The sequence below is a fragment of the Pleurodeles waltl genome, chromosome 6 (assembly GCF_031143425.1).
Source record: "Pleurodeles waltl isolate 20211129_DDA chromosome 6, aPleWal1.hap1.20221129, whole genome shotgun sequence".
In the NCBI taxonomy this organism is placed as follows: Eukaryota; Metazoa; Chordata; class Amphibia; order Caudata; family Salamandridae; genus Pleurodeles; species Pleurodeles waltl.
In genome coordinates this window covers 1,668,932,929-1,668,959,430 of record NC_090445.1, presented here as the reverse complement: position 1 = coordinate 1,668,959,430, position 26,502 = coordinate 1,668,932,929, and the positions used below count along the sequence as shown (strand labels likewise).

At 43.5% G+C, this 26,502-nt stretch overlaps 1 protein-coding gene across 1 annotated transcript in view; it reads left to right on the top strand.

Annotated features, from left to right (window-relative positions):
- PSMD5 (proteasome 26S subunit, non-ATPase 5) overlaps nt 1-3,554 on the top strand; it is a 56,625-nt gene extending 53,071 nt beyond the window's left edge. Inside the window, exons 9-10 of the mRNA XM_069241648.1 lie at nt 467-607; nt 2,076-3,554. Of these exons, the coding sequence (XP_069097749.1) occupies nt 467-607; nt 2,076-2,333 (399 nt within the window). The 3' untranslated portion in view covers nt 2,334-3,554. The remainder of the gene's footprint in view (nt 1-466; nt 608-2,075) is intronic.
- The last annotated feature ends 22,948 nt before the right edge of the window (nt 3,555-26,502 follow it).

Genomic DNA, 26,502 nt, shown 5'->3' with positions numbered 1-26,502 from the left:
TTTACTGGTATCACCATGCGGGTGATGGGTATTACACCAATGCCCCCGGGCCATGAAATTGAAATATGGCTCCTCAGGCGAGAAACATTTACAGTGCTGCAAGCAAACTATTCCTTGTGATCATTAGGTCAGAAATCATTGGTCAAGCATTTGCAGCATAGCATGTCATAAATTTCAACTGGTGGTTTCAGTAATCACGGACGATTGTGATGATTCGGACAATACCAAAGAATATCATCTATTTGCAGGTTCTATGGAAGAATTTAATCTCTGCTGATAAAGGAGCCTCCCTAGTATAATTTTCAGACTGTTTTTGGTTTTCCTTGCCACTAGCTCACTAAGTTAAAATTGAGACAAGTGGAAAAGCCTGTATTTTGTGTTGAAATTTATGCTTTACTGTTGCCATAAGCTGTAAAATGGAAACTATCTTCACTAACTCATTTATCAACTGGTTTTCTCTTCTTAGCCAGACCAGCACACTGATGATCTTCTAGCAATGACAGCCTTCTGGTTTTCATCGTTGTCCACCCAGCCGTTGGAGATGCTCAGGAGTATCAGCACCCAACCATTCCCTGAACTTCACTGTGGAGCACTGCGCGTGTTTACGGTAAGTCTAAGTATTTTTCCATTCATTTGACTAATGACGTTTGTAGAATTCAACGATGACTGTTGTACCAGCTACTGCTTGCACCATTGGTGTAGGTTTCTTGAAGGAAACTAGTCTCCCGCCTGGATGGAGAAATAATTTCTAGTTAGGTGTGATTATGTGTGCTGTGTAAAAAGTAGGTAATACACCAGAACTGTGGCCCAGCTCTGCCTTCCCTAGCTCAAGGAAAGAAAAAAAATTTAAACATTCTCATCTAACACAGACCTGCCACATTTAGTACTATTTGGTTTTCTAGACGATTTTCTTTATTTGGTGCTAACATGTTTGTTAAGGCATATTAAAACGGTGAAGTTAGTCAAAACTGGAAGGGTGTACATACCAGTATAGGAAAGGTGAATGGGGCTTTCCCCAGAGGAGTTTTTTGGGTAATTGATATGTGACCCTTTTTAATTGGCGGTGTTAAAACCAACTTTAGCATTGACAATAGATCTGTCTTATAACTGAAATACAATCTAAGACCATTGCCTGGGCCAACAAATGCCTCTTGTGAGCATTGGATGCTGCTTCAGAGTAATAAGGTCTTCTAGACCTGCGTGGATTCATTCTCATTAAGCACTTTTAGGTCTGGGTATAGAATTTGCCTGAGAGAGACGTGCAAGAATGCTTCTGGTAGTGTGTGACTGATACACTGAGTGGCAGTGGTGTCAGTAGAGAAAGTCTGCTAATATGTTAGATGTGTAAGAACGATTGTTGTAGTGTGATTGCTATTTTGTTGTGGAGCCTGAAAGTCCAGGTACATGTAGAAACTGCAGCATGAACTCTTTTGTGGTTTTTGTGATTCGATACAAAGCTCAGTGTGTGTTAGAACATTTTAAGTCATACACACACTTAATGGTGACCTTAGCAGAAAAGTGTCTTGAATATGTTCTTGCTCAGTCTAGCACTCAGAACGCAGCATTGCTGCAGTTGTGCCATCCTAGTACACCAAATGACTGCTGTGAAAGCCCACCCATGTGTAGTCAGCGAAACATATTTAACTCCCAATCATAGATCCTGATTGTCATAAATATGCTATAGTCGTCTTTGACCAGCTTGCTTTGTGTTTCTTGTTAGTTGGTTTTTTGAAAGGCCTCAGAATAGATTGTTGGTGATACTGTAAAATGTAACCTCTTACGATTTTTATTTTTTATTTTTTATCCTACTACTCTAGTACTATGGCATTCCTTGCACGAGTAGAATAGTTCTTTCTGCTGTGAACCACCTGCCCCGATGAACTGAACATCAGCTATTTTGTATCAGGGCCTCTTAATTTGTATAGGTTGCTGCAGTAATTTCATTTAATTTAATTGTAAAATACATCTTACATTAAATGTACAGAATATTACAATTTTAAAATGTCAAGTATCCTTTTCCATGCACACTATTTGTAAATATTTACTATGATCTATCATTTTGTTTACGTTCTTAGGCAATTGCCAACCAGCCTTGGGCACAGAAACTGATGATCAACAGTCCTGGGTTTGTGGAATATATTATAGACAGACGAGTGGATCCTGACAAGCCATCTAAAGATGCCAAATTTGAGCTGGTGAAAGCTCTTGTAAATTCTCCAACAACAGCAGAAACTTTTGGGAACCAGCATTACTTGCGTCTCCGGGCATATATGCGTGATGGTCCTTATTATGTGAAGGCAATATCCACAGTCGCAGTTGAAGGAGCAGAGTAACCTTGTATGCTGTCTGCTTTATTAAAAGCTCTTTGGATGCCCCAGATTGGGAGACGTGGCTTTATAGGTTTTAGCACTTGAATTCTCTGTAGCTTGAGGTGACTCTTATAGAGTCAGTATCTATGGGGCAAAGCAGATCGTTTCTTGCAGTTTTTGTCTATTCCATGGCAGTGGCTTTTTAAATGTTTCAGATCTATTGCTTTGCACTACTGTAGATCAAGATGGGTGCTGACGCTTGTGCTTTTTTCAAATGTTGTGGTCTTTGAGTATGCAACAACAAATGTGTGTTCATTCTCCCATAATTGCTGGTTCAATTTTGATAAAATAAAAAGCAATGAGAGACCTTCAATAAATCTAACATTTTACAGTGGTGGCAGTCGGGTAGACTAGGTTTCCCCAAACCAGTGGGTTGCAAAGCTAATGTGTTGAGTAGATGTAAGGTCTGTGTCTCGTCATAAGACTAGAGATTGCGAGGCATAACCAGATTTGTTAATTCGTTGTAACTAAATAAGTGACACTGAAAATTGAGGTAGCATGGCTACAGCCGTAACCTGGGTTTATGAGGCAGAGCATAGTAGATAGTTTATTTGGGGCAACCGCACTTGAAAGGAGATAGTCTTAAATCACATGTTAGACATCAAAATTGTGTTCTGAAAGTCTAGTATGGGCAGAAATAATGCTGTCCATATCCCCACCCTCAGTAGGACATTTATTCACGGAACTAGTGGAACAAGTAAGCAGTTTGAGAGCACATCTGAACTCTTTTGTCACTGCTTATCCTAAAGTAGAAAACGGGACCCTACTAGCATGGTGCTGTTTTATATCTGAACTTGTAAAAGCTCTCCAAATAATGATGGCAGCAGGAAACCTTGAAGGGGACACAAATAGATGGGTCCATATTAGCGAAAGCAGAAATTGGATTTTTTTTAGTGCTATCAGCTTTTATTCCTGCAAATTGCACACATTTTCAGTACTGAATAGCCTGTTTTAAAATATGGAAACTGGAAGCTAGATTGAGTAAATATTTACAAAATAGCCAAAACCTTGGTGATTTTGCTGCTATAAAATCTGAGCGTTTGCCTTTTTCCAGTACAGTCTTTCATTGTCTTTCTATGCTTGAGGAGATAAACAATATCTTCCTGTTTGCCTTATAACCATTTACTATCCTCGTCAATGGTGAATGCGTCTGTAATAAATAAACAATTACCCATTGTTCTACCAGTTACCTTTTCTATTTCCTACCTTGATTGAATGTGATTGGAGACCTCAATCATTCACTAATGTAATTGTATTATTAGTGGTAGTGTTGGACCTGGCCCTTTTTGAAGGTTCATCACCAAACTTTTTGCCTTCCCCCTCCTATTTTTCTGACCCTCTTTTTGTTGACTTTAGGACTCTGGGCACTTTACCAGTGATAATTAGTGCTAAAGCGCATGAGCAACTTAGTCTAATTGGTTAACACCTGTTTGGCTTATTTAATTTACCTGTAGGTCCCTTGTAAAGTGGTATAAGATATACCCAGGGCATGTAACTTTAATGCTACTAGTGGGCCTGAAGTGCAGATTGCGCAACCCACAGAAGTAGCCTTTCAAACATGTCCCAGGCCTGCAACTGCAAGCCTCCATGTGCAGTTTTCTCCAACATTGACTTGGCAAGTCAAACTCATTGCCAAGGACTTAACTTCCCTTTTGATACACCTAAGTCACCCCTAAGGTAGACCCCAGATAGCCCTATGGGCACAGTGCTGTGTATGTAAATGATATGACATATTTATTTATGCATGCCCTGGTAGTGACAAACCGCATATTTAATTTCTCACTACTCTGATAGGAGTGCATTGGAAATGCCCTTACATATGTCTAAGTGATATCTTCTGATCTGTGAGGAGTAGAGTGGGCATTTGTAGTATGTTTGGAATAGTAGTGAGATATACTGCTTGCTGTTGTAGGTTGTACCATTATAGAAATGCCACTTGTCTGTGCTCATGACTCTGGTGTTTTGCAGCTTAACTCCAATCCACATCTGGGGCAGAGTGACAGCTAGGCTTTATGCATACTTCTGAGACAGGCAATACACAGGGATTGTGGGGGTATTACACGATTGCATCAGCAGCATACTGAATATTCTTCCTGGGCTGGGGGAGGGAGAGGTGCAGTGCACTTACATTTGTATAGGCTGTGTCCTGCCCTTACACAAAGGAGCTTGTTTACCCCCTACTGATGTCTGGAGCCAATGCTGGAAGAGAAGGGTGCATTCCTGGATCCAGTTAGTGCTGGTTGGAACAACCCTCCCCACCTTTGTGGAAGCTGAGCAAAATGAGTAAACGCCCTGGGGGCAGTCCTCCACATTTTTAGATACTGCGTGGATTGGAACCAGATGGTGAAGGAGGGAGCAGTGATACTATAAGGAACTGCCATTGGACTGATGTGTTGTGCTGACCCGTCGCTTGCCCTCTGCCCTGTATTCCCCATTGATCTCCAGGGGCTGTGTGGTTTGCTTCTTTCCCCTGCTTCCTACTTCCTAGTGCGGAGTGAGTGCTGTAATCTACTTCTGCTGGAACCTTTCACTGTCTTTCCCATAACATACGGTGCACTTTGTGAAATCTGGGTGCAGCGTGGGGGGTACGTGAGTACTGAAATCCAAGTGCTCCCCTCTGGGCTTCATGAGGCAGCGTGTGCGCTGTGACCCTGCGGGCCCCCACGCTAAGTGATAGGGAACATATTTTCAGTTCGCGTGGATGAGAACGCACAAGGTGGTACTCCCGGAACACAAGCAGGCCCTCATTCCAGCTACATGTCTATGGAACGAGGCCGTGCCGTATTCTTGGAGGAGATGGTCTGCCATTTGTGCCTAGGAAATCGGATCAGGCCTTGGGAGGCAGGAGTACCTACGGAGAGCAGAGGAGTGCAGTTTCTTCCCCTCCGTGGGCTCTGGGAGACTGAGGCTGTGGCTGAAGACGGAGGGAGTCTCAGAGCTGGCAGCCGTGAGCAAGAGCTGTCGCATGATCGCGGGCACCTGCCCCCTTTCAAATCTTGCATGGGGAGCCCATGCCCCTCTCCCATTTCCCCCCTCCGTCCACGTGCATAACGGAGGTTAGAAGTTTCTTGGGAATGGTAAACTACTGCGGGAGATTCATCAAGGATTTGTCAACTCTCACCCAGCCGCTCAGGAATCTGACCAAATTAGCTGAACCTTGGACTTGGGGCTCTGCTGAACAGAAGGCATTCGAAGCCATTAAAAATGCTTTGTCCAGTGATACCACCCTGAGATATTTTGACTCCAGGAAAGAGACCAAGGTCGCAGTTGTTGCGGGTCCAAAAGGACTAGGTGCTGTGCTGTTTCAGGAACAAGTTAGTGCAGTTTGGTCCCTAGTAGCATATGCCAGCAGATCATTGACTGAAACTGAGCAAAGATATTCTCAGATAGAAAAGGAAGCAATCTCTGTGCATTGGGGTTGTAGACATTTTCACATTTATGTGTCTGGGCGTCCTTTCGTGATAACAACTGATCACAAACCTCTGTTGCCTTTTTTCAATGGTACGGCGTCAAAACCTCCTCCAAGGATAGAAAAGTGGATGCTCCAATTACAGGACTACCGGTGTTGGTTGGAGAATAGCCCAGGTTCTGAAAATCCAGCGGATTATCTGTCTAGGCACCCACGAGCAGCTTCAGAAGAAGAAGTGCATGATGCCCAGGAGACGGAGGACTATGTCAAGTATGTATCCGAATGATCAAGACCGTTGCCTATCTCAGTCAGTGAGATAGTCGAAGCTACTGCAAATGATGAGTGTTTTCAAAAGGCACTTTCTGCAATCAGAACCAACCAATGGTATGTGGTAAAGAGATAACTGCCATTTCTCGGGGCTGATTCCCAGCGTATTCTTGGAAGTTTGCATAATATTAGAGACAAACTTACCATAGATGTCGATGGTTGTCTGCTACGAGGATGCAGGTTGGTCGTGCCATCGTCTCACTGCCAGGGTGGTGCAGCTAGCCCACCATGGACATGTGGAAGACAAAGAGCAGACTAAGGTCTAAAGTATGGTTTCCTCTTATTGATGAGCAAGTGGAGTAAGTGGTGAGGTCATGTGTATGGTGTCAAGCCTCTGGAGAGTCGAGCCGTCCTGTTCCAGTTGAGACTGAACCCAGCCCTGATGTACCATGGGTGTCAGCCAGTCTTGATTTCGTGAGTCTTCCAGATGGTCGCCACACTATGGTGGTGATTGATGATTTCTCCAAGTACCCCGAGGTGGAAATTATACCCTCTCTCATGGCTGAAATGATGATATCTCGGATGGAGAAGATTGTAGCCACCCATGGTCTCATTGCTGAAATCAAAACCGACCACGGCCCGCCTTTTCAGAGTCGAGAAATGGCTGAGTACTTTAAGAACACTGGCATTCAACATCGTCGGATCACGCCCCGTCGGCCTCAAGCCAATGGGGTAAGTCGAATGTTTCATGAGAACTCTCAACAAGGTAATCTGCATTGCTCATACGAGTGGTCAAACCAGTGACTATGCCATTTATTATTTTTTACGCAACTATCGCCAGACTCCTCACTCAACTACCAACGGAGCTCCTGGACATGTAGTTTTTGGGCGAGCAATAGTTGACTCCATCCCACATCACCGGTCTGGGGGCCCACCAACTCTAAACGAAAACCAAGTCTTTGAGCGACGGTTGGCAACCAACAACTATGCCTGTCACAAAAGGTGCATTGTAAGTTCTGGGCTTAAAGCTGGTGACAAAGTGCTGCTGAAAGAAACGTCGTCTGGCAGCAAGTTCCAATGCCATTTGATACAGTTCCTTGGACTGTCGTTCGTTGGAATGGATCCTCTATTGTGGCACAGCGTGGATTTGTTGTTGTCACCTGTAACATTTCCCTGTTCAAGAAATTCAGTTCTCCGGCCAATGATACTCAAAGTCCAGGCTCCCCAGTACTGGATGATGACGATGGGTCCATACAGGGTGAAGTTCCTGGTAGTGAACCCTGTGTGCCTGTCTCGGAAGATACAGGTCCGGTCCCTGTTTCTGATGACGTCTCCTGCAGATACTCGTGTCACAACCCTGTCCCCGGAAGGTCTAATGCTACCAAGTACAATTTGCGCAGCAACCCGACTCCTTCTACAAAGCTGCAAGACCATCTCGTTGATGTGTGACTTGTGTATATATACATATATTGTTTCTTCGTTTTTTTTTTTTTTTGTTTTTTTTTGGGGAGGAATGTAGTGTTGCGAACCAGTAACGAAACTGGTACTGGGACACTACCATTAGTGGAGGTGAATGGAGTGGAGGTGTTCCTGTGCCCCACGTGTTTTTCCCCCCTACGTTTGGTTTTGCCCTGATGTTGTCAGGGCTGATATAAAAATAAAGGGCGTTGCCCGTGGACAGGGAGGCTGGCGGTTTCGGAGCGCTCTAGAGGGTCGCGTCCGTAAGGTTACACGCCGCTGCACCTGACCTGGACAAAATCTCTGTTAAAAACAATACAGCTGTGTGTGGCGAGTATTTATTTTATCTTAAGACTAATGTCGGGAGGCTCCGACATTACAGTGGTGAGCCCTCCTTTTTTCTCTGGGGGCATCTTTTCGAGGACAGTGGCATTTCGGCTGGCAGGACTGAGCGAAGAACCTCAATGGAGGTCTTGTGCCTGCCCAGCCTTCTTTTGAGCACTGTAATCGATGTAAAAGGAATGCAGAGGCTCCTGAATCTGACATGAGGGAGGTTAGGCCTTAGTACGTATAACCTATATTTGCAGCCCTGGAGCGCTGGGCCTACACGCTCGTGGTGCTAAATGTTTTCTTTATAAAATGCTGCATATCTGTGTTCCAATGTTGTTGTTGGTCTTGCTTTCTGCAGACAGGGGCCCAGAACGCTGTTTCAGGGGACACTGTGATATGCCCACTAATGATTCTTCCATGATGTCTTATCCTACCATGTGCCATATGGCAATGTTTCTCTTTGTTGGCATTCATGGGGATGTTTTATCTGACATGTGCAAGAGGGAAATGTACCTTTGGTTTTGCTCTTATGATGATGTGACCACTTCTTGCTTAGCAGGGTATTACTGATTTATGTTGTTTTTGGTCTAATTTTGTTTTGTGCAATACAGTTTATTTTCATATAACTTGTTGTAGTATTTCCTTTGTGGTGTATTTATTGTGTCTCTAGTTTTGTGTGTGTGTTGTGCGAATGCTTTACACATTGCCTCTGGGGTAAGCCCAACTGCTCGAGCCAAGCTACCAAGAGGGTGAGCAGGGGTTATCTTGGCTGTGTAGCTCCCTTGTTTTGACTAGAGTGGTGGTCCTTGCCTTTCTGAGGTGCCTACACAAGCCAGCCAGAAACCCCCATTTCTAACAGGTAGGATCTCAGGAATACCTTGTGTTTAACTGTTGAGTCAACAACACTTCTGTTTTGCAAACAAATTAAATTGCAACCAGATATGCTCACGTTTAAGTGGTTGGATACGTATTTAGGTCCAATTTGACAGTGCAGCTGCCTGCCTAATCTTTTCTCTGATAGGAACTTCTATCTGCGCTGTCCTTTCAATTATCCCCAGGCATCAGACTTTATTTAGAAACTTTTTTTCATAGCAATTCCTGTGTTTGGCGACAGATGGAGTCACGGGGCATCACTCTTCCTTGTGTTCCTCCGTCCAACACTGATGTGATGTCAGGACCGGTATATGTATGCTACCTGCTCACATTGGTGTCAGTACCTTTCTTTCCGTGCCAACCACTGTGGATCCGGAGCTTCAACTCTCATTCAACAGTTTCTGGTAATTTTCTCTGATAAATTGGATTTTCTTTGGCAGTGTCAGCCAAAGCAGTGTATGACATTCAGCTGACATGTTGGCTAGAAATACACACATCTATCTTTGGTGTTTCGGTGCATGTCATGACTCAGTCGTGTTCATTGTGTGCCAAAATAAATAAAAAGTCATTGGTGACCGGAAGTTGGGGTTCGTGGAGTTGGTCGAAGACCCTTTCTTTGTCAAAATCTTCATCTCAATGAATCGTTTAGTGTGAGGACTTGCTCTTATTCCAGTGGCTATTCTCCCGACCAGATTTCGTCCAAGTCAGGTAAGTTGAGAAAGCTCCATTAAAAGCATAAAAAGTCACATGATGCACATGGCACCTCTAGGGTGTGAAACTGTTCTCTCATTGTGGAACTGTCAACGATGCCGGATCAGCGCCATCAGCTGAAGTAAGCTATAGAGAACATCTTTGGTGCCATACCAGATCCTCCTGCTGCACCTTTGGGCCCTTTGGGTCTGAAGGGGCATCCAACTGGTAAACTGTCAGCAGAACCAATCCTGCTAGCTCTGCCACTCGATCTAGTCCCAAGGTCAGGTGCCATTGAGTCCAAAACTCTTCACGCCATCCTCTGCCCCATGTTTCTGTCATCACTGATGCCAGTCAAAGATCCAGTAGTTTTGTCAGACTCAGAAAATGCACCTCCACCTAGGACAGCAGCTTATGGCCAGTCAGAAGCAGATACAGAGAGGAAGGAATTTTTAATTTGGAAGATTATTAACCCGTTTGTCATTAAGGTGACATTTTGGATGTCTTAACAGATGCTAGTGGGTTAGATATGTCACCTGAATGGCATCAAACCCTGCAGTAGCCACTGAAGAGACAGCTTATTTCGCCACAGTAGTACAGAAGGTAGCACATATCTTAGACTTTGTCCTTCCGGCTCAAGGGGTAAAAACACGATTGACAGGGAATTTTATCCGGGCACAATCTTGGCAGGAGCCATTGTTGCCCTTGAATGTGTCATTAGTCGCACCTGGGAAAAACCAGGATCTTTGCCATTGAGTAGTAGAAAGGTTACAAGACTGCATAGGCCAATTCCTGTAGATCCAGAATTTTTGCTGCAGCATCCAAATCCGGAAAGCCTTGTGGTACAGGCTTCTATGAGTCATACTAAATCAAATGCGTTTCCAACTACTCCTGATAGGGAGATAAAGAAAATGGAAGCATATTTGTAAGAAGGTCTTTTCATCAACCAGTCGGGCCCTTAGGACTCTAAACACGTTGTCTTTTATGGAGATACTCCGATGCTTTATGGAATAGAGTGGCTGATGTTCTACCAGCATTTTCAGGCAGGTATTGCAGCACGGCTACAATTGGCAGGACGTTGCAAAGAATACTATTATATCAGGATTAGACACCATTCATTGTCTTATTACCAGCATGGAGCCAGGGCGCTACGTTTCGATTCGCTCTGTGGTATTTTCCACAGACGTGCCCCAGACATTGATGAATATGCCCTTGGATGACTCACATTTCTGGGGCACAGACCATAAAAGATTCAAGTATAGTAAAGTTACTACCCGCTATTTGGGCTTGGCTACACACTCAGCAGTTTCCCCAGCAGCCCTCTTTTGAGGCTGCCAAAGGGACTTCATGCAGAGACTGAGGCAGTATTCATCTCAGCAGCCATAGGCCACGCAGACACTTGGAGGAAGAGGTCATGGAGCAGGCCATCAACATTCAGGACCCCAAGGACAAAGTTTGAGCCAGTCCTCCACTCCTTCTGCTGCAACCACTGCAAAGCTTCTTTAATTTGATCTTGACGACCCTCAGTGTACCTGTTGGAGGGGGAATTACCTTTTAGCACCCAGGATGGAGCAGTTTCACTTCAAATCATAGGGTGCTCAAAAAGATGGAACAAGGTTACCCCCATACCTTCCTTTTATATCCTCCAAACATACCACCTACATCACAACATCTCCTGGTCGACCGCTTCTCTATACTCTGAGAAGTTCTAGCTCTCTTGGCCGAGGGAGCAACAGAAAGGGGACTGGTTTTAGGAATCTGGACTGGTTGTCTCTCCTGTTACTTTCTGATTCTGAAAAAGGACAGAGGTCTTTGTCCGGTCCTGGATCCCCACACTCTGAACAACGTCTTAAGGAAAATTAACTTCAAGATGCTTGCCCTGGTCCAAGTTTGCTCCACCCTACATTCGGTAAAACAAATAGTAGCACTGGACTTGAAGGGTGCAGACTTTCACATTGCCAACGTGCATGTGCCACCGGGGCTATCTACGGGTTCAAGTGGGTGAGGAACACTTCACTTTCTGTGCTCCCCTTTGCCTGACTAATGCACCTCAGGTGTTCACAAAGGTGATGGCAGTGGTCTCTGCCAATGTGCCGAGGTTGCGAATATTAGGCTTCTCATACCTTGACGACTGGCTACTGAGGGCGAGTTTGCTTCAACAGTCGCACACCATCTCCAGAAGAGTCGACTCCATCAACGTCCTCAAGTCACACCTGATTCCTTCACAGCAGCTCCTCTTCATTGGAGCCATCCTGGATATAGTGCTTTTCTCAGCTATCCCTATACCTCAGCAAGTCCACAACATTTGGGGTATGATCCCAATGTTTCAGCTTACAGCGAGAGAGAGTGAGGCTTCTGGGCCTTTTAACCTCCTTTCTACATCCTGCTTGTCGACCATGCCAGGTGGCACATTCGAGCCATGCTGTGGAATTTGAAGTCTCTCTGGGCTCAGCATCAAGGAAATCTGTCCGATTCCAGCCAGTTGTCGGAAGCAACTGCAAAAGACATGCAGTGGTGGCTACTTGACTGCAGTGGGACTGACTACAGACCCCTTTTCCTACCCCTTTCCACAGCTAATGATTGTGACAGATGCATCCTTACTAGTTTGGGATATCATCTGTTCTCTGTCAGAGACTCTACTCGACTTTGTGGAGTTGCAAGTGATTCACTTGAAATTGAAGGCGTTCCTCCAGCCCATCAAAAGGGGAAGGGTATTTTTATAATACTTTGATGTGGTGTTGCAACAAACTGGGCAACGTGGGGTTGTGGACCCTGTGTCAGAAAGCTCTGCATCTCTGGAAATGGCTGAATGCTCAGGTCATCTCCCTGGTTGTACAACACCTGGCAGGCTCTTTAAACGCCAGGGTAGACTAACTCAACTGGCTGCCTTGGGGATCACAAATCACGTTTACAGTGGAAAGAACCCTGTATTGATCTACTCACCACCCTCACAGAACGCACAGTCACAACCTTTCACAATGGATTAGCCAAGGCAATTTTCATTAGCCTTAATGCGTTTACCAGATCAACTGTTTCTCTTTTTATAATGTGTTTCTTAAAGGGGTTGATCCACCTGTTCCCACCTATCCCAATTGTAGTGCCAAAATAGGATCTGAACTTGGGCTTGACTTATCAGATGTGCTTGTCTTTCGAGCGTATGCACAGTTGTTCTTTGATGGTTCTTACTCTTAAAATGGTGGTCCTTATTGCCATAACATCGACAAGGAGCTTGAGTGAACTTCAGGACTTATCAGCGGTGTCTCCTTTTCAGACAAGTTAGTCCTTTTCACAAGGGCAGCATTTCTTCCCAAGTAAGTCACGCCCTTTCATGTAGGACAGTTTGTCACTTTTCATCCTTTTATGTGTTGCCTCACCTCTCAAAGGAGGAAGACAGACTACATTGCATTGATCCTAAAAGGGCTCTCAGTTGTTATATTGCGAGAGCTAGGCAATTCCAATATTACAAACAACTTTTTATATGTTTCTCTGGTGCAAAAAAATGGCAAATCGGTGTAGGAGAGGACCATTTCAAGATGAATGGTGTTACTTATTAAGATATGTTATGGTCTAGCCAAGAAGCTGCCTCTTGGCATGCTCATTCTACCAGAGTAGAGACTGTTATCACAGTGCTTACGTGTAGTGTGCCAGTTTTGGACATATGCTATGTGGGGTCTCTTCACACATTTGCTGAGCACTACTGCCTGGATAGCCAGGTCTGGTGGGATCGACATTTTGCCTGTTCAGTCCTGCAAGATTTCCTGGTCTGAGCTGTTCCACAGTCCACCTGCCTTGGTATCTATTCAAAAGTTGAGAAATCTGTGGTTAAAAGTCTCTATCAGATGAAAACGTTACTTCCCTTCGGTAATGCTTATTCCAGTAGAGTATCTAATCGCAGATTCATCACCTATCCATTCTGTACAGGGTGTGGGTAATAAGATGCCAGTATTTAACTTTTACTGGTTTCTAAGGAACTTTGTCTGTTGGCACCGAAAGAGCACAGAAAGAAACTGGTGCAAAAGGTGGCATATGTAAACTTTGCCAGGCATCACATCTGCAATGGATGAAGCAGGTTGAGGTAGAACAATGCTGCCTGTTGGTGTGTGAGCAAATTGCTAGGCAAAAGTAAGTGTACAGACTCCACGGTACATAGGTTGAAATAATCCTTTATTTCAGTAACATCCAGGATTCAGTAGTAAGACGATAAGTCCCCCAGCATAAGCTCCTCATTCTCCAACTTCCAACTCCTTTTCCCCCACCATTCCAGAATCCACTCTCCATAGATTCTGAATTTAAACCCAAGGATCATTACATCATTACTACACCATCTTCCTCCCATACATCACAGTAACTTATAAATATAAATAAATCCAAATAAAATGAAATCCCAATTTCTAAACATGTACTACTATAAGTTATGACATGAAATATATTCAGTAACATTGAAAACACTTGTTGCACACGTGAAAGCTCACTCAATTTTGCACAAATTTCCCATACTCCATTCTCTCCCGTCATCCAACCCAGCTACAGATCTAAATATCTTCATAACCTTTTACGGTTCACCAAATCTATTCTCTCCCTTCTTTATTATACCATACTTCTTTACTCTTACCCAATCACCTACCTCAATTCCAACGTCCTTCACTTTTCTGCTCATATCATAATTTAATTTATTGCGTTCTTGATGACCCTTCACTCTCATTCCCTCGCGATCCACCCACACTTGTTTCTTTTCATGCAACCACCAAGGAGATTCTTTCGTTGCTGGCTCTCTCCCTTTGAGAGCAACAAATGGTGCTACTCCAGTCACAGAATGCTGTGTCACCCTATGCGCCAACATCATCTTATTTAGCTCTTCCCTCCATTCTAGCCCATTAGCCAGGGACAATTGAATGTTATCCATGACAATTCGATTAATCCTTTCTACTAAGCCATTAGCCTGTGGTCTAAATAAGGCAACCTTTTCATGTTTAATTCCCAATCCTATAAGGAACTCCAACATTTTCCCAGAAACTAACTGCACCCCATTGTCAGTAACTAAGACTTTGGGTGTACCTTCCTCCAAAAACGTATATTTAAGAAATTCAATAACATTGCTAGTTGTTATGTGTTCCATGCTCCTGACTACAAACCATTTGCTGTGGTAATCTACCAAAACTAACAAAAACCTATTTCTTCTTCCAAGTTTACCTACAGGGCCAATGAAATCTAGAGCTAATTTCTCCCATGGTCTCGAAGGGAATTGTACACACTCCATAGGTGGCTGTCTCACAATCCTAGATTTGTCACTATTAGCACAAGCTGCACATTCACTTACAACTCGCTCCACATCTTTATCCATTCCAGGCCACCAGTACGATTGTCTTAATCTCCTCTTTGTCATACTTCTTCCTAAATGACCCTCATGTACAATTTTTATTAACTTCATCCTAAGTTTCGTTGGTGGTACCACTCTCCCACGTCTAAATATTCTTTGATCATGCACACTCAGTTCATCTTTTACCATTAAATATTGCTTCAAATTTTGTAAACCATCATCAACATTACCAGAACCGCTTATGAATTTCTTCAGCTCATTATACTCTTTATCCTCAAGTACAGCATTCTCCCACTCTTCTTTGTCTATGGTAAGTTCATTATGTATCAAAAATATTTCTGCCTCCGTCTTATCTAATACTGAAGTTTCATGAGGATGTTCATCGATCGGCATGCGTGACCAGCAGTCTGCTACAACATTTTTCTTACCTCTCACATATTCCACTACAAAATTAAAATCAATGATATTAACCAACCACCTCGAAATTCTGGGCGTCATACCACCTTCCAATCCCCGACCACTTTTAAAAATCTGAAGTAATGGTTTATGATCCGTACGAAGTACAAAGGGTAGACCCCATAAATAATATCTATAATGGTTAATACCCCAGTAGCAGGCTAACACCTCCTTCTCAATTGCAGAATACGAACATTCTGCACCACGCAGCCTACGAGATGCAAACCCAATTACTCTTTCTTCCTTGTCCACCTCTTGTATGAGAACTGCACCTAACCCTACACTGCTGGCATCAGTCATTAAGATAGTCTTCCTTTTCACATCAAAATGTCCAAGGGTAGGCGCACACACAATAGAACTTTTAATTTTCTCAAAGGCGAACTCACATTCTGTTGTCCACGTAAACATTGCCCCTTTCTTTAACAACAATCTCATGGGCTCTACCACTCCAGCAAAATCATGCACAATTTTCGAACAGTACTCTGCCAACCCCAAAAACGATTTGAGCTGATCTTTGTTAGATGGTTTTGGAGCTTCATTAATCGCCCTCACAATACTTTTTTTTGGCTTTATACCATCCGCAGATACTTCATGACCTAAATAGTTCACGCTGTTCTTTCTCAATTGGCATTTCTCCATCTTTACTGTCAGTTCCATGATTCTCAATCCTCTCCAACACCTTCACAATCAAATCATCATGCTCTTCCACAGACCTTCCAACTATTATAATATCGTCTTGGAAACACAATACATTCTTCAAACCATCAAAAATATTATGCATAATACGCTGAAAAACAGCAGATGCGGATGCTAATCCAAACGGCATCCTACAGTAACGATAGGCACCTAAAGGTGTTACAAAAGAAGTCAATGGACGTGAGTCTGGATGTAGGTTAACTTGATGGTAGGCTGCCGACATGTCCAGAACACTAAATACATTGCCTCCTCCCATCATGCTTAGCATTTCCATTATATTTGGTAAGGGTTGCCTGTCGACCCAAATATTCTTATTAAGGTCTCTCAAGTCTATGCATAAACGAATTTTGTTTCCCTCCTTGGGCGCAACAACAATCGGTGCCAACCACTCCGATGAATGACTCGATAGGTTCAATTATTTTCTCTTGCAACAATTTATCAATTTCTTTTTGAAGGGGTTCTCTCATCATATACAGTATAGATCTCACTTTGTGAACAACTGGAATGGCGTTCTTCTTTAAAATTATTCGGTGTGTGAATTTTTCAGCTTCCCAAGTTTTTCAGTAAAAACTTTTGAAAACCTCTTTAACTTCTCCTTCCATTCCTCAGTAGTACATTGGATTTTCATATACTCCACCTTTGAGTCTTCTATAACTATGACTGGATCAGTTGCATTGGGATTGAGAACAATATTTAAGTCTTTCTGATGCCTCCATCCCAATAAGTTTGATCCTTGATGAGTCACATATACCTTTCCGTGCACACCATTTCCTTTAAATATGATGTCCATCCATCTCATTCCCACAATGTCAATTCTTTTACCACCATACCCCACTGCTTCCACATCCGTGGTTTGTAGATCTTCAATTTTTTCCAACAAAATTCCTTCATAAACATCTTTAGATATCAAAGTATATAAACTCCCAGAGTCAACCAGCATTTTTACAGCCTTAGTTTTAAGTATTACATCACAATGGGGCTTCATTAATTCACCTTGGCTCTCACATTTTAGATCTACACCGTCTTCAGATTTAACATCACAGAAGTTATTCACCAAGGCGCTGTTGATGTTTAAAACAATTTCTTCTTCATGTTCTTCTCGTACATTATCTATTGATTTAACACTTTTATTCCACACCTTACCCTTCGCTCTACATACTTTGGCCAAATGACCGCGCTTACCACATGTTCTACATGTCATGGTACGTGCAGGACATATGGGATTAAAAGCAATGTGTCCCGGACACCCACACCTATAACATAGTATATTAAAACTTTTCTTCTCTCCCACGTTACTAGTAGTACTCTTCTCATGTTTTACTGTTTTAAGTTGTTCCACCTCTATTGTACTTTCTTTAGCTGATTCTCTCATATGTGCTTTATATTTCTATTTATTTTATTAGTGCATCTAACAATTTGGTCGCGATTGAGAGAATCAGTTAAATCCTGAAAGTTGCATGTTACTGCTAAACCTCTTAATGCAGCCACATAAGTCATTACATCTTCATCCAAACCTTGAACACGTGAAAAGAATTTATGACGTTCAAATACAACACTAATCTTTGGTGTGAAATGTTTTTCCAACATTTGCAAGGACATATCGTAAAGATTTAAAGGTTGTCCCTCACCAATACCCAAGGATACTTCAGGCAAATAGTCGTAGATTCTCCTGCCTTCAGTTCCCAAATGATGCAATAAGATTGCCTTACTACAGTAAGCTATGGTGTAATTATTTTATGTAAGCACATGTTTAATGTAAGAACGTGAGGCACTGGTTCAGGGGGGGGGGTATACCCTACACAACAAGCAACCACAATCCTTGTCTAGATGACATCACATGCAAACCTCACATTAACGTGTACTCTGGTAGCTTGGTACATGGCAGTCCGGGTTAATTGAAAGGAAATGTGTTAAGTATTTGTGCAACACATCAAGCATAAATACAAATAAAACACACCACAAAAGGGATCTCACGCCAGATTAGAAAATGGAGCAATCTTTAATAAATGAAAAAAAGACCAAAACAACAAATATTTAATCAGTAGAAACAGAGATACACAGGTTTAAAGATTTAGATGAAAAGAGTGCCAAAAAAGCAGAAAGTGACAACTGTGGCTATCTGGTTGCGCTAGACCTAGACAAAGTCACAAGTGCAGGCCGACTGCGATGGAGTGCTGGCCGGCTACAAGGATCCAGTTAGGCCTGCTGAACAAGAGTACCATAAATCCTGGTTGCAGAGTGTTGTGCGAGCCTGTGGTGGTTCCGTGAAGCTATGATGTGAGTCCCTGCTTCTTCGAGGATGCTGTCAATGAGGGCTTGAGATGGGAAGTCCAGTGTGTCATGCAGCTGATGCGATGCGTCTGTTCTGAGGAGCTGTGAGGCTGCGATGTGTGAACCTGTGTCATCGTCGAGGCTAAAGTAGACGAGAGATTTGGGTTGCGAGGGCCTGTGTTGAGGTTTCACGCAGCTGTGGTTCTGATGCCAGCAGCGACGTCAATGTGAAGTTCTTGCGCTGGGAGAATCCTTGCAGCAGTTCTTCTTGGAGTTGTGCAGCAGAGGAGATGTGCCCTTTTTGCTGGATCCACAGATAGTCTGACAGAGCACCTTCAGGCCGCTTACCAGGGCACAGGACGGGTGTGGAACCAATTGACAGGGTACGACTTGCAGATGGCAGAGTGCTGAGTTCAAGGTTGGTGGAGCCTTCTGTCCCTGAGGCTCTAGTCAGGAGGCAAGCTAACTAGCTCTTGGATTCACTGTGGTTTCCTGGGCTCAGCAGATGCAGGTCCAGTCCTTCTCATTAGGCAAGAGGGCTGCAGGTCAGCACAGTAGGACAGCATCCTTCAAGGCAGCAGTCCAGCAGAGTGGCTCCAGAGCAGTCCTTCCTGACAGAGTCCACAGGTCCACAAGTGTACTGACGAGTTGTTGTCTGAGGTACAATATTTATACCAGGTGCCTACTTTGAAGTGAGAAAAGCTTTGAGTTTCCCCTTCGAGTGCACAGGTTTCTTGTCTCCCCCTAACACCAGACTAACTGCTTTGAGTGTGCAGTTCTTTGTGTGGAGGCAAGCCACAGCCTTTTTCAAAGCAGCCCTTTGTATAGAGGCAGGACACAGCCTATTCAAGTGCAAGTAGGGCTGTGCCAAACCCCGCCATTCTATCCTGTCAGTGATGGCCATTCTAGGCATACTTAAGCTCATTATTGTGTGTAGCTGTCTAGGAGGGACACACAAAGCCCAGTTGTCAGCTGCACCCACTCATGTGACCAAGACAGGCTACAGGCACTAAATTGCTAAGGCAGGAAAATACCAACTTTTCACAATTGTAATCACACTTCACCATAAGAGAAGATTTTTCATTACAATTCCAAAGACACTAAACATGAAGAAACTGCCTGTTCCCATTTGGAAGTTACAGCTTATCAAATGTAATAAGAAAACTCCAATGTTATTCCTTGGGATAAGTAGGCCTTGTAGTAGTGAATATGAATTTAAGACTATTGCACTACCAGGACATGTAAAACCTAAAAGTACATGTCCAACTTTTTAAAAACACTGTAACCTGTCCTCTGGGCTGTCCGGGGCCTACCCTAGAAGTGACATATATCTATTAAAAAGGAAGGTTTGAGTCTGGCTAAAGGTTCTGTGGCCAGGTCGAAATGGCAGTTTAAAACTACACGCGGGCCTGAGACATGTTTACAGGGCTACTTAAGTGGGTTTGCATAATAAATGCTTCAAGGCCACTAGTACTAAAAAAAACAAATGTTCTTGGAGGAACTATTTCTCAAATACTAACCAATCAAGGAGAGTGAAACAAGCGTGTTGTCAACATACAATTTGAAGTGTTTTTTTTTTATATATATATATATATATATATATATATATATGTATGTTCGATGGCATGTGTAGCTGCAGATACACATGCTGTGCATTATCCTGCCATCTAGTGTTGGGCTCGGAGTGTTACAAGTTGTTTTTCTTCGAAGAAGTCTTTTCGAGTCACGAGACCGAGGGACTCCTCCCTTTTGGCTCCATTGCGCATGGGCGTCGACTCCATCTTAGATTGTTTTCTTTCCGCCATCGGGTTCGGACGTGTTCCACTTCGCTCCGTATTTCAGTCCGGAAAAGATAGTTATCCATCGGAAAATTCGACTATATTGTTTGTGCTCGGTATTGGGTTAGTGCTAGCACATCGACACAGAAGAAAGAAGAGCTCCGGCGGCCCTTCGGGGCTTCCACTCCTCGGCGGGCCTGGTCGGTCCGACCGCGTCCATCTTCAAACCTCACGGACCGGACCCCCTTCCGCTTCTGCCCCAACTGCCACGCTAAGTATCCTTATACAGACCAACATTTGGTCTGTAATCTGTGTTTGTCCCCCGAACACAAAGAGGATACTTGCGAGGCCTGCCGGGCATTTCGATCCAAGAAAACACTGAGGGATCAAAGAGCAAGAAGACTCCAGATGGTGTCGACACCGGCCGGACACACCGACGTTGAAGAAGAGGAGAGGTTCTCCATTCGAGATTCGGACTCGGACGGTCCGAGACCGACCAGCCGAACACGCAACAAACCATGAGTAAACCAGCCCCTGTAAAAACTCACACAAAGATAATGAAGGCCAAGGGGACGCCACCGCCAACAGGCCATGGCTTAACCCGAAAACAAGGTGACCAAACATCGGCACCGAAAAAGGCCTCCCAGCAGCCGAAGACATCCGACTCCGGTCGAGATACCGGCTCTGAACAGACTCGGCAACGAGAGTTCGGCACCCCGAAAGTCAAAAAGGTTTCCTCGGAGCCAAAAAAGACTAGCGAAAAGATTTTGGTGCCGAAACATGCGGCCTCGGAGCCGAAACTAGGCTCCTTTACAGAGGGACAAGAGCTTTCAAAACAATTACAAGGTCACCGGTTTGAAAAGACCTGGGCATGGGAGAGCCAGACCATACCCAGAGGAGGCTGCATATACAAAAGGACACGGGGAGAATCAGAACTCTTCCTCCAATAAAGATGAGAAGCGCAAGCTCGCATTCCAGGAGACGGAAATGCAGCCAAAGGCGAAAGTGGCTAAAGAAAAGACACACCACGTTTCTCGCCACAGCAATCGCCAACACAATCGCCACATTTGTCCCCGGTAGCAACACCCCCAATGATGCAGTTACTAACACACTCAGGGATGAGCCAAGTTGACCCGGATGCATGGGATTTGTATGATGCACCGGTCTCTGACAATAGTCCTGATTGCTACCCGGCAAGGCCATCACCACCTGAGGACAGCACCGCATACATGCAGGTGGTTTCAAGGGCAGCTACATTTCATAATGTAGCATTGCATGCAGAGCCCATAGAGGACGATTTTTTGTTCAACACCCTCTCATCTACGCACAGCCAATACCAAAGCTTGCCAGTGCTGTCAGGCATGCTAAAACACGCCAAACAAGTGTTTCAGGAACCGGTCAAAGGCAGAGCCATCAGGCCTAGGGTGGAGAAGAAATATAAACCCCAGCGACCCTGTGTATATCACACAACAGTTAACTCCTGATTCAGTGGTAGTAGGAGCAGCCCGGAAAAGGGCGACCTCCCAAACTTCTGGGGACGCACCACCACCCGAAAAAGAAAGTCAGAAATTCGATGCAGCAGGCAAAAGGGTGGCAGCACAGGCAGCCAATCAATGGCGAATTGCCAATTCGCAAGCTCTGTTGGCACGATACGACAGGGCACATTGGGATGAAATGCAACATCTCATTCAGCACCTTCCCAAAGAGTTCCACAAACGTGCCCAACAGGTTGTTGAGGAGGGCCAAGCTATCTCGAAAACCAAATAAGGTCGGCTATGGACTCAGCAGACACGGCGGCGAGGACAGTGAACACGGCAGTAACCATTCGAAGACACGCATGGTTACGAACCTCCGGATTTAAGCCAGAAATCCAGCACGCTGTGCTGAATATGCCTTTCAACGAACAACAATTGTTTGGGCCCGAGGTGGATACAGCGATAGAAAAACTGAAAAAAAGACACGGACACGGCCAAAGCCATGGGCGTGCTCTACTCCCCACAGAGCAGAGGCACTTTTAGGAAGCCACACTTTAGAGTGGGTTTTCGGGCCCAAACCACAGAGCCTTCCACCTCACAAGTCAGACCCACATATCGGGGCCAGTATCAGAGGGGAGGTTTCGAGGACAATATAGAGGTGGACAGTTCCCTAAAACAAGAGGGAAATTCCAGAGTCCAAAAACCCCACAAACCAAACAGTGACTTCAATGTCACAAACCCCCACCACACAACACCAGTGGGGGGGAGGGGGGGGGGGGAGATTTACAGATTATTACCACAACTGGGAACACATAACTACAGACGCGTGGGTCCTAGCCATTATCCAACATGGTTATTGCATAGAATTCCTACATTTGCCACCAGATGTGCCTCCAAGAGCACACAATATGACCAAACAACACTTAGACCTGTTACAACTAGAAGTCCAAGCATTGTTACAAAAAGAAGCAATAGAACTAGTACCCAACCATCAAAAAGGAACAGGTGTTTACTCCCTGTATTTCCTAATTCCAAAAAAAGCCAAAACACTGAGACCCATATTAGACCTCAGAACACCGAACCTTTACATCAAATCAGATCATTTTCACATGGTGACACTTCAAGACGTGATTCCCTTGCTCAAACAACAGGACTACATGTCAACATTAGATGTCATGGATGCTTATTTCCACATACCCATACATCCTTCACACAGGAAATACTTAAGGTTTGTAATCCAAGGCGTGCATTACCAATTCAAGGTCTTACCATTCGGCATAACAGCAGCCCCAAGTGTATTCACAAAATGCCTTGCAGTAGTAGCCGCTCACATCAGGAGACAGCACATGCACGTATTCCCTTACTTAGACGATTGGTTAATAAAAACCAGCAGTCCGCAACAATGTCTTCTACACACAAAATATGTCATAGAAACCCTTCACAAACTAGGGTTCTCTATGAACTACCAAAAATCACATCTACAACCGTGTCAAATACAACAATTCTTAGGAGCAACAATCAACACACAAAAGGGGATTGCCACTCCAAGTCCACAAAGGGTACAATCCTTCCAAAATGTAATACTAAACATGTACCCAAACCAACACTATCAAGTAAGGTTTGTAATGAAACTCCTAGGTATGATGTCTTCATGCATAGCCATTGTCCCAAACGCGAGACAACACATGCAACCCTTACAACAGTGTCTAGCAACACAATGGACACAAGCACAGGGTCAACTTCAAGATCTAGTGTTGATAGACCGCCAAACACACTTCTCGCTTCAATGGTGGAATCCTATAAATTTAAACCAAGGGCGGCCATTCCAAGACCCAGTGCCTCAATATGTGATCACAACAGATGCTTCCATGATAGGGTGGGGAGCACACCTCAACCAGCACAGTATACAGGGACAATGGTATGTTCAACAAAGGCAACTGCATATAAATCATTTAGAGCTGTTAGCAGTGTTTCTAGCATTGAAAGCATTTCAACCGCTAATAGTCCACAAACATTCTTGTCAAAACAGACAACATGACAACAATGTATTACTTAAACAAACAAGGAGGGACACACTCGTCACAACTGTGTCTCTTAGCACAGAAGATTTGGCATTGGACGATTCACAATCACATTCGCCTAATAGCACAATACATCCCAGGGATTCAGAACCAGTTGGCTGACAATCTCAGTTGAGCTCACCAACAGACACACGAATGGGAAATTCATCCCCAGATACTACAAACTTACTTTCTACGCTGGGGAACACCAGAAATAGACCTATTCGCAACAAAGGAAAACGCAAAATGCCAAAACTTTGCGTCCAGGTATCCACACCCTCAGTCCAAGGGCAATGCGCTATGGATGAGTTGGTCAGGGATATTTGCCTACGCTTTTCCCCCTCTCCCACTCCTTCCTTATCTAGTAAACAAATTGAGTCAAAACAAACTCAAACTAATACTAATAGCACCAACCTGGGCTCGCCAACCATGGTATACAACATTACTAGACCTGTCAGTAGTACCTCATATCAAACTACCAAACACACCAGATCTGTTAACTCAACACAAACAGCAGATCAGACACCCGAATCCACCATCGCTCAATCTAGCAATCTGGCTCCTGAAGTCTTAAGAGTTTGGTCATTTAGACCTTACACAAGAATGTATGGAAGTCATTAAAGAAGCCAGGAAACCTACTACAAGACATTGTTACGCAAACAAATGGAAAAGATTTGTTTATTACTGCCATAATAATCAAATTCAACCGCTATATGCTTCTGCAAAAAACATTGTAAGCTATTTATTACACTTACAAAAATCAAACTTTGCATTTTCTTCTATCAAAATACATCTCACAGCAATATCTGCTTATCTGCAGATTACACATTCAACATCACTCTTTAGAATCCTAGTCATCAAAGCATTTATGGAAGGTTTAAAAAGAATCATACCCCCGAGAACACCACCAGTTCCCTCGTGGAACCTCAATATTGTACTAACACGACTCATGGGTCCACCATTTGAACCCATGCACTCTTGTGAGATGCAATACTTAACCTGGAAAGTAGCCTTCCTAATAGCGATCACATCTCTCAGAAGAGTAAGTGAAATACAAGCATTCACTATACAAGAACCATTTATACAAATACATAAACATAAAGTGGTTCTCCGTACAAATCCAAAATTCTTGCCAAAAGTTATATCACCGTTCCACCTAAACCAAACAGTGGAACTCCCGGTCTTTTTTCCACAACCAGACTCAGTAGCCGAAAGAGCCTTACATACGTTAGACATCAAAAGAGCACTAATGTATTACATCGATAGAACAAAACAATTTCGCAAGACAAAACAATTGTTTGTAGCCTTCCAAAAACCTCATGCAGGAAATCCAATATCCAAACAAGGCATTGCCAGATGGATAGTGAAATGTATTCAGACCTGCTATATCAAAGCAAAAAGAGATCTGCCTATTACACCAAAGGCTCACTTTACTAGGAAGAAAGGCGCCACAATGGCCTTTTTAGGGAATATACCTATGTCAGAAATATGTAAGGCAACCACATGGTCTACTCCTCATACATTCACAAAACATTACTGTGTAGATGTGTTAACAAGGGTAATTCCTTGTGTATTTTTGGCAGGGTATGTAGACATGGAGACCTGGGATGATCCACCAAAAGATATTGATATTCATCTTTATTTAGTAGTTTGTGCTCATACCAATTTTTCAATTTTCTCTGAATGATATTAGTCAACCCAGGAATCGGATTATACGTTAGTTTTTCATAGCATTGGACATCATTCAATTGTGTGAGTATTTCATTCTCATAGTCAAGTTTATTCATGATCACCACATTGCCTCCCTTATCTGCTTGCCTAATCATAATTTGATCATTTTGTTGAAGTTCTCTAAGAGCCCTTCTCTCCGCATAACTTAAATTGGCGGTAGTATAGTGTGATTTCACTTTATCTAGGTCTCTACACACTAGATCAAGTGATCTAGTGTGTAGAGACCTAGATAAAGTGAAATCACACTATCGCTCTTAGAGAACTTCAACAACTTTTGTCCTGCAGGTAAGCGTACCTTCTGGCCCACTTTCAGTAGGGGGGCGACTAAAGTACTTTCTTCACAAATGGAGAACCATCACTTCTGGTCCTTGGGTATTAAACAAAGTTCAGGGTTATACCATAGAGCTTTACGAAACTCCTTTTCAAAATGCTCTTTCCCCCACCATTAAAATTCTCGGCCAAAATGACATCCCTAGTTTCCCAAGAAATTCTCTCTGTCTTACACAAACACGCCATCCAACCTGCTTACCTGTACCCTTCCAGTTTCTTAAGTTCAATTTTCTTAGTTCAAAAGAAAAATAAGAAAATGAGACCGGTCATAAATATAAAATATTTCTATCAGTTTGTAGTTTATCGACACCTCAATAATGAAGACCATTTTACGTCTCACAGATGCTTTGTTACAGAATGATTGGATTATATATTTGGATTTGCAAGATGCATACCTCACTATCCCTATTCACCAAGATCACAGGAAATTCCTCCAATTCCAACGGCAGGGGAAAAACCTACAAATTCTCCTCTCTTCCTTTCAGACTTTCATCCACACTACGGTGTTTCACCAAATTGATGAAATCAGTCATTGCCCAGCTCAGGTCTCATGTCATCAGATTAATTACGTATCTGGACGATATCCATTTGATGTCAAAACCTTCAAACCCAGATTCACATCATTTGCTCACTTCTCGCTGAGCTTTTTTAATCTTCTAAACAAGCAGAAATCAATTCTAACCCCGTCTCAACACGTTGAGTTCTTAGGCTTCCTCAAACTCTACAGACAAAACTCTCCACTTATCCAAATCAAAATTAAAAGCAATAAAGTCAGAGGTAACCCACTCTTTACGTCTTCCTACTATCTCCCTCAGGTTTCTTGCAAGGATTGTCGGGCTGCTTTCTTCATCGATTCAGGCCATGTTCCCTGGTCCTCTACACTACAAAGCTCTTCAGTGATTAAAAATCTGACACCTACGCAGGGCATTTGCTTATTCCGACTCAATTCCCCTCGATCACAAATCCTGTATAGAACTCCAATGGTGACGAGA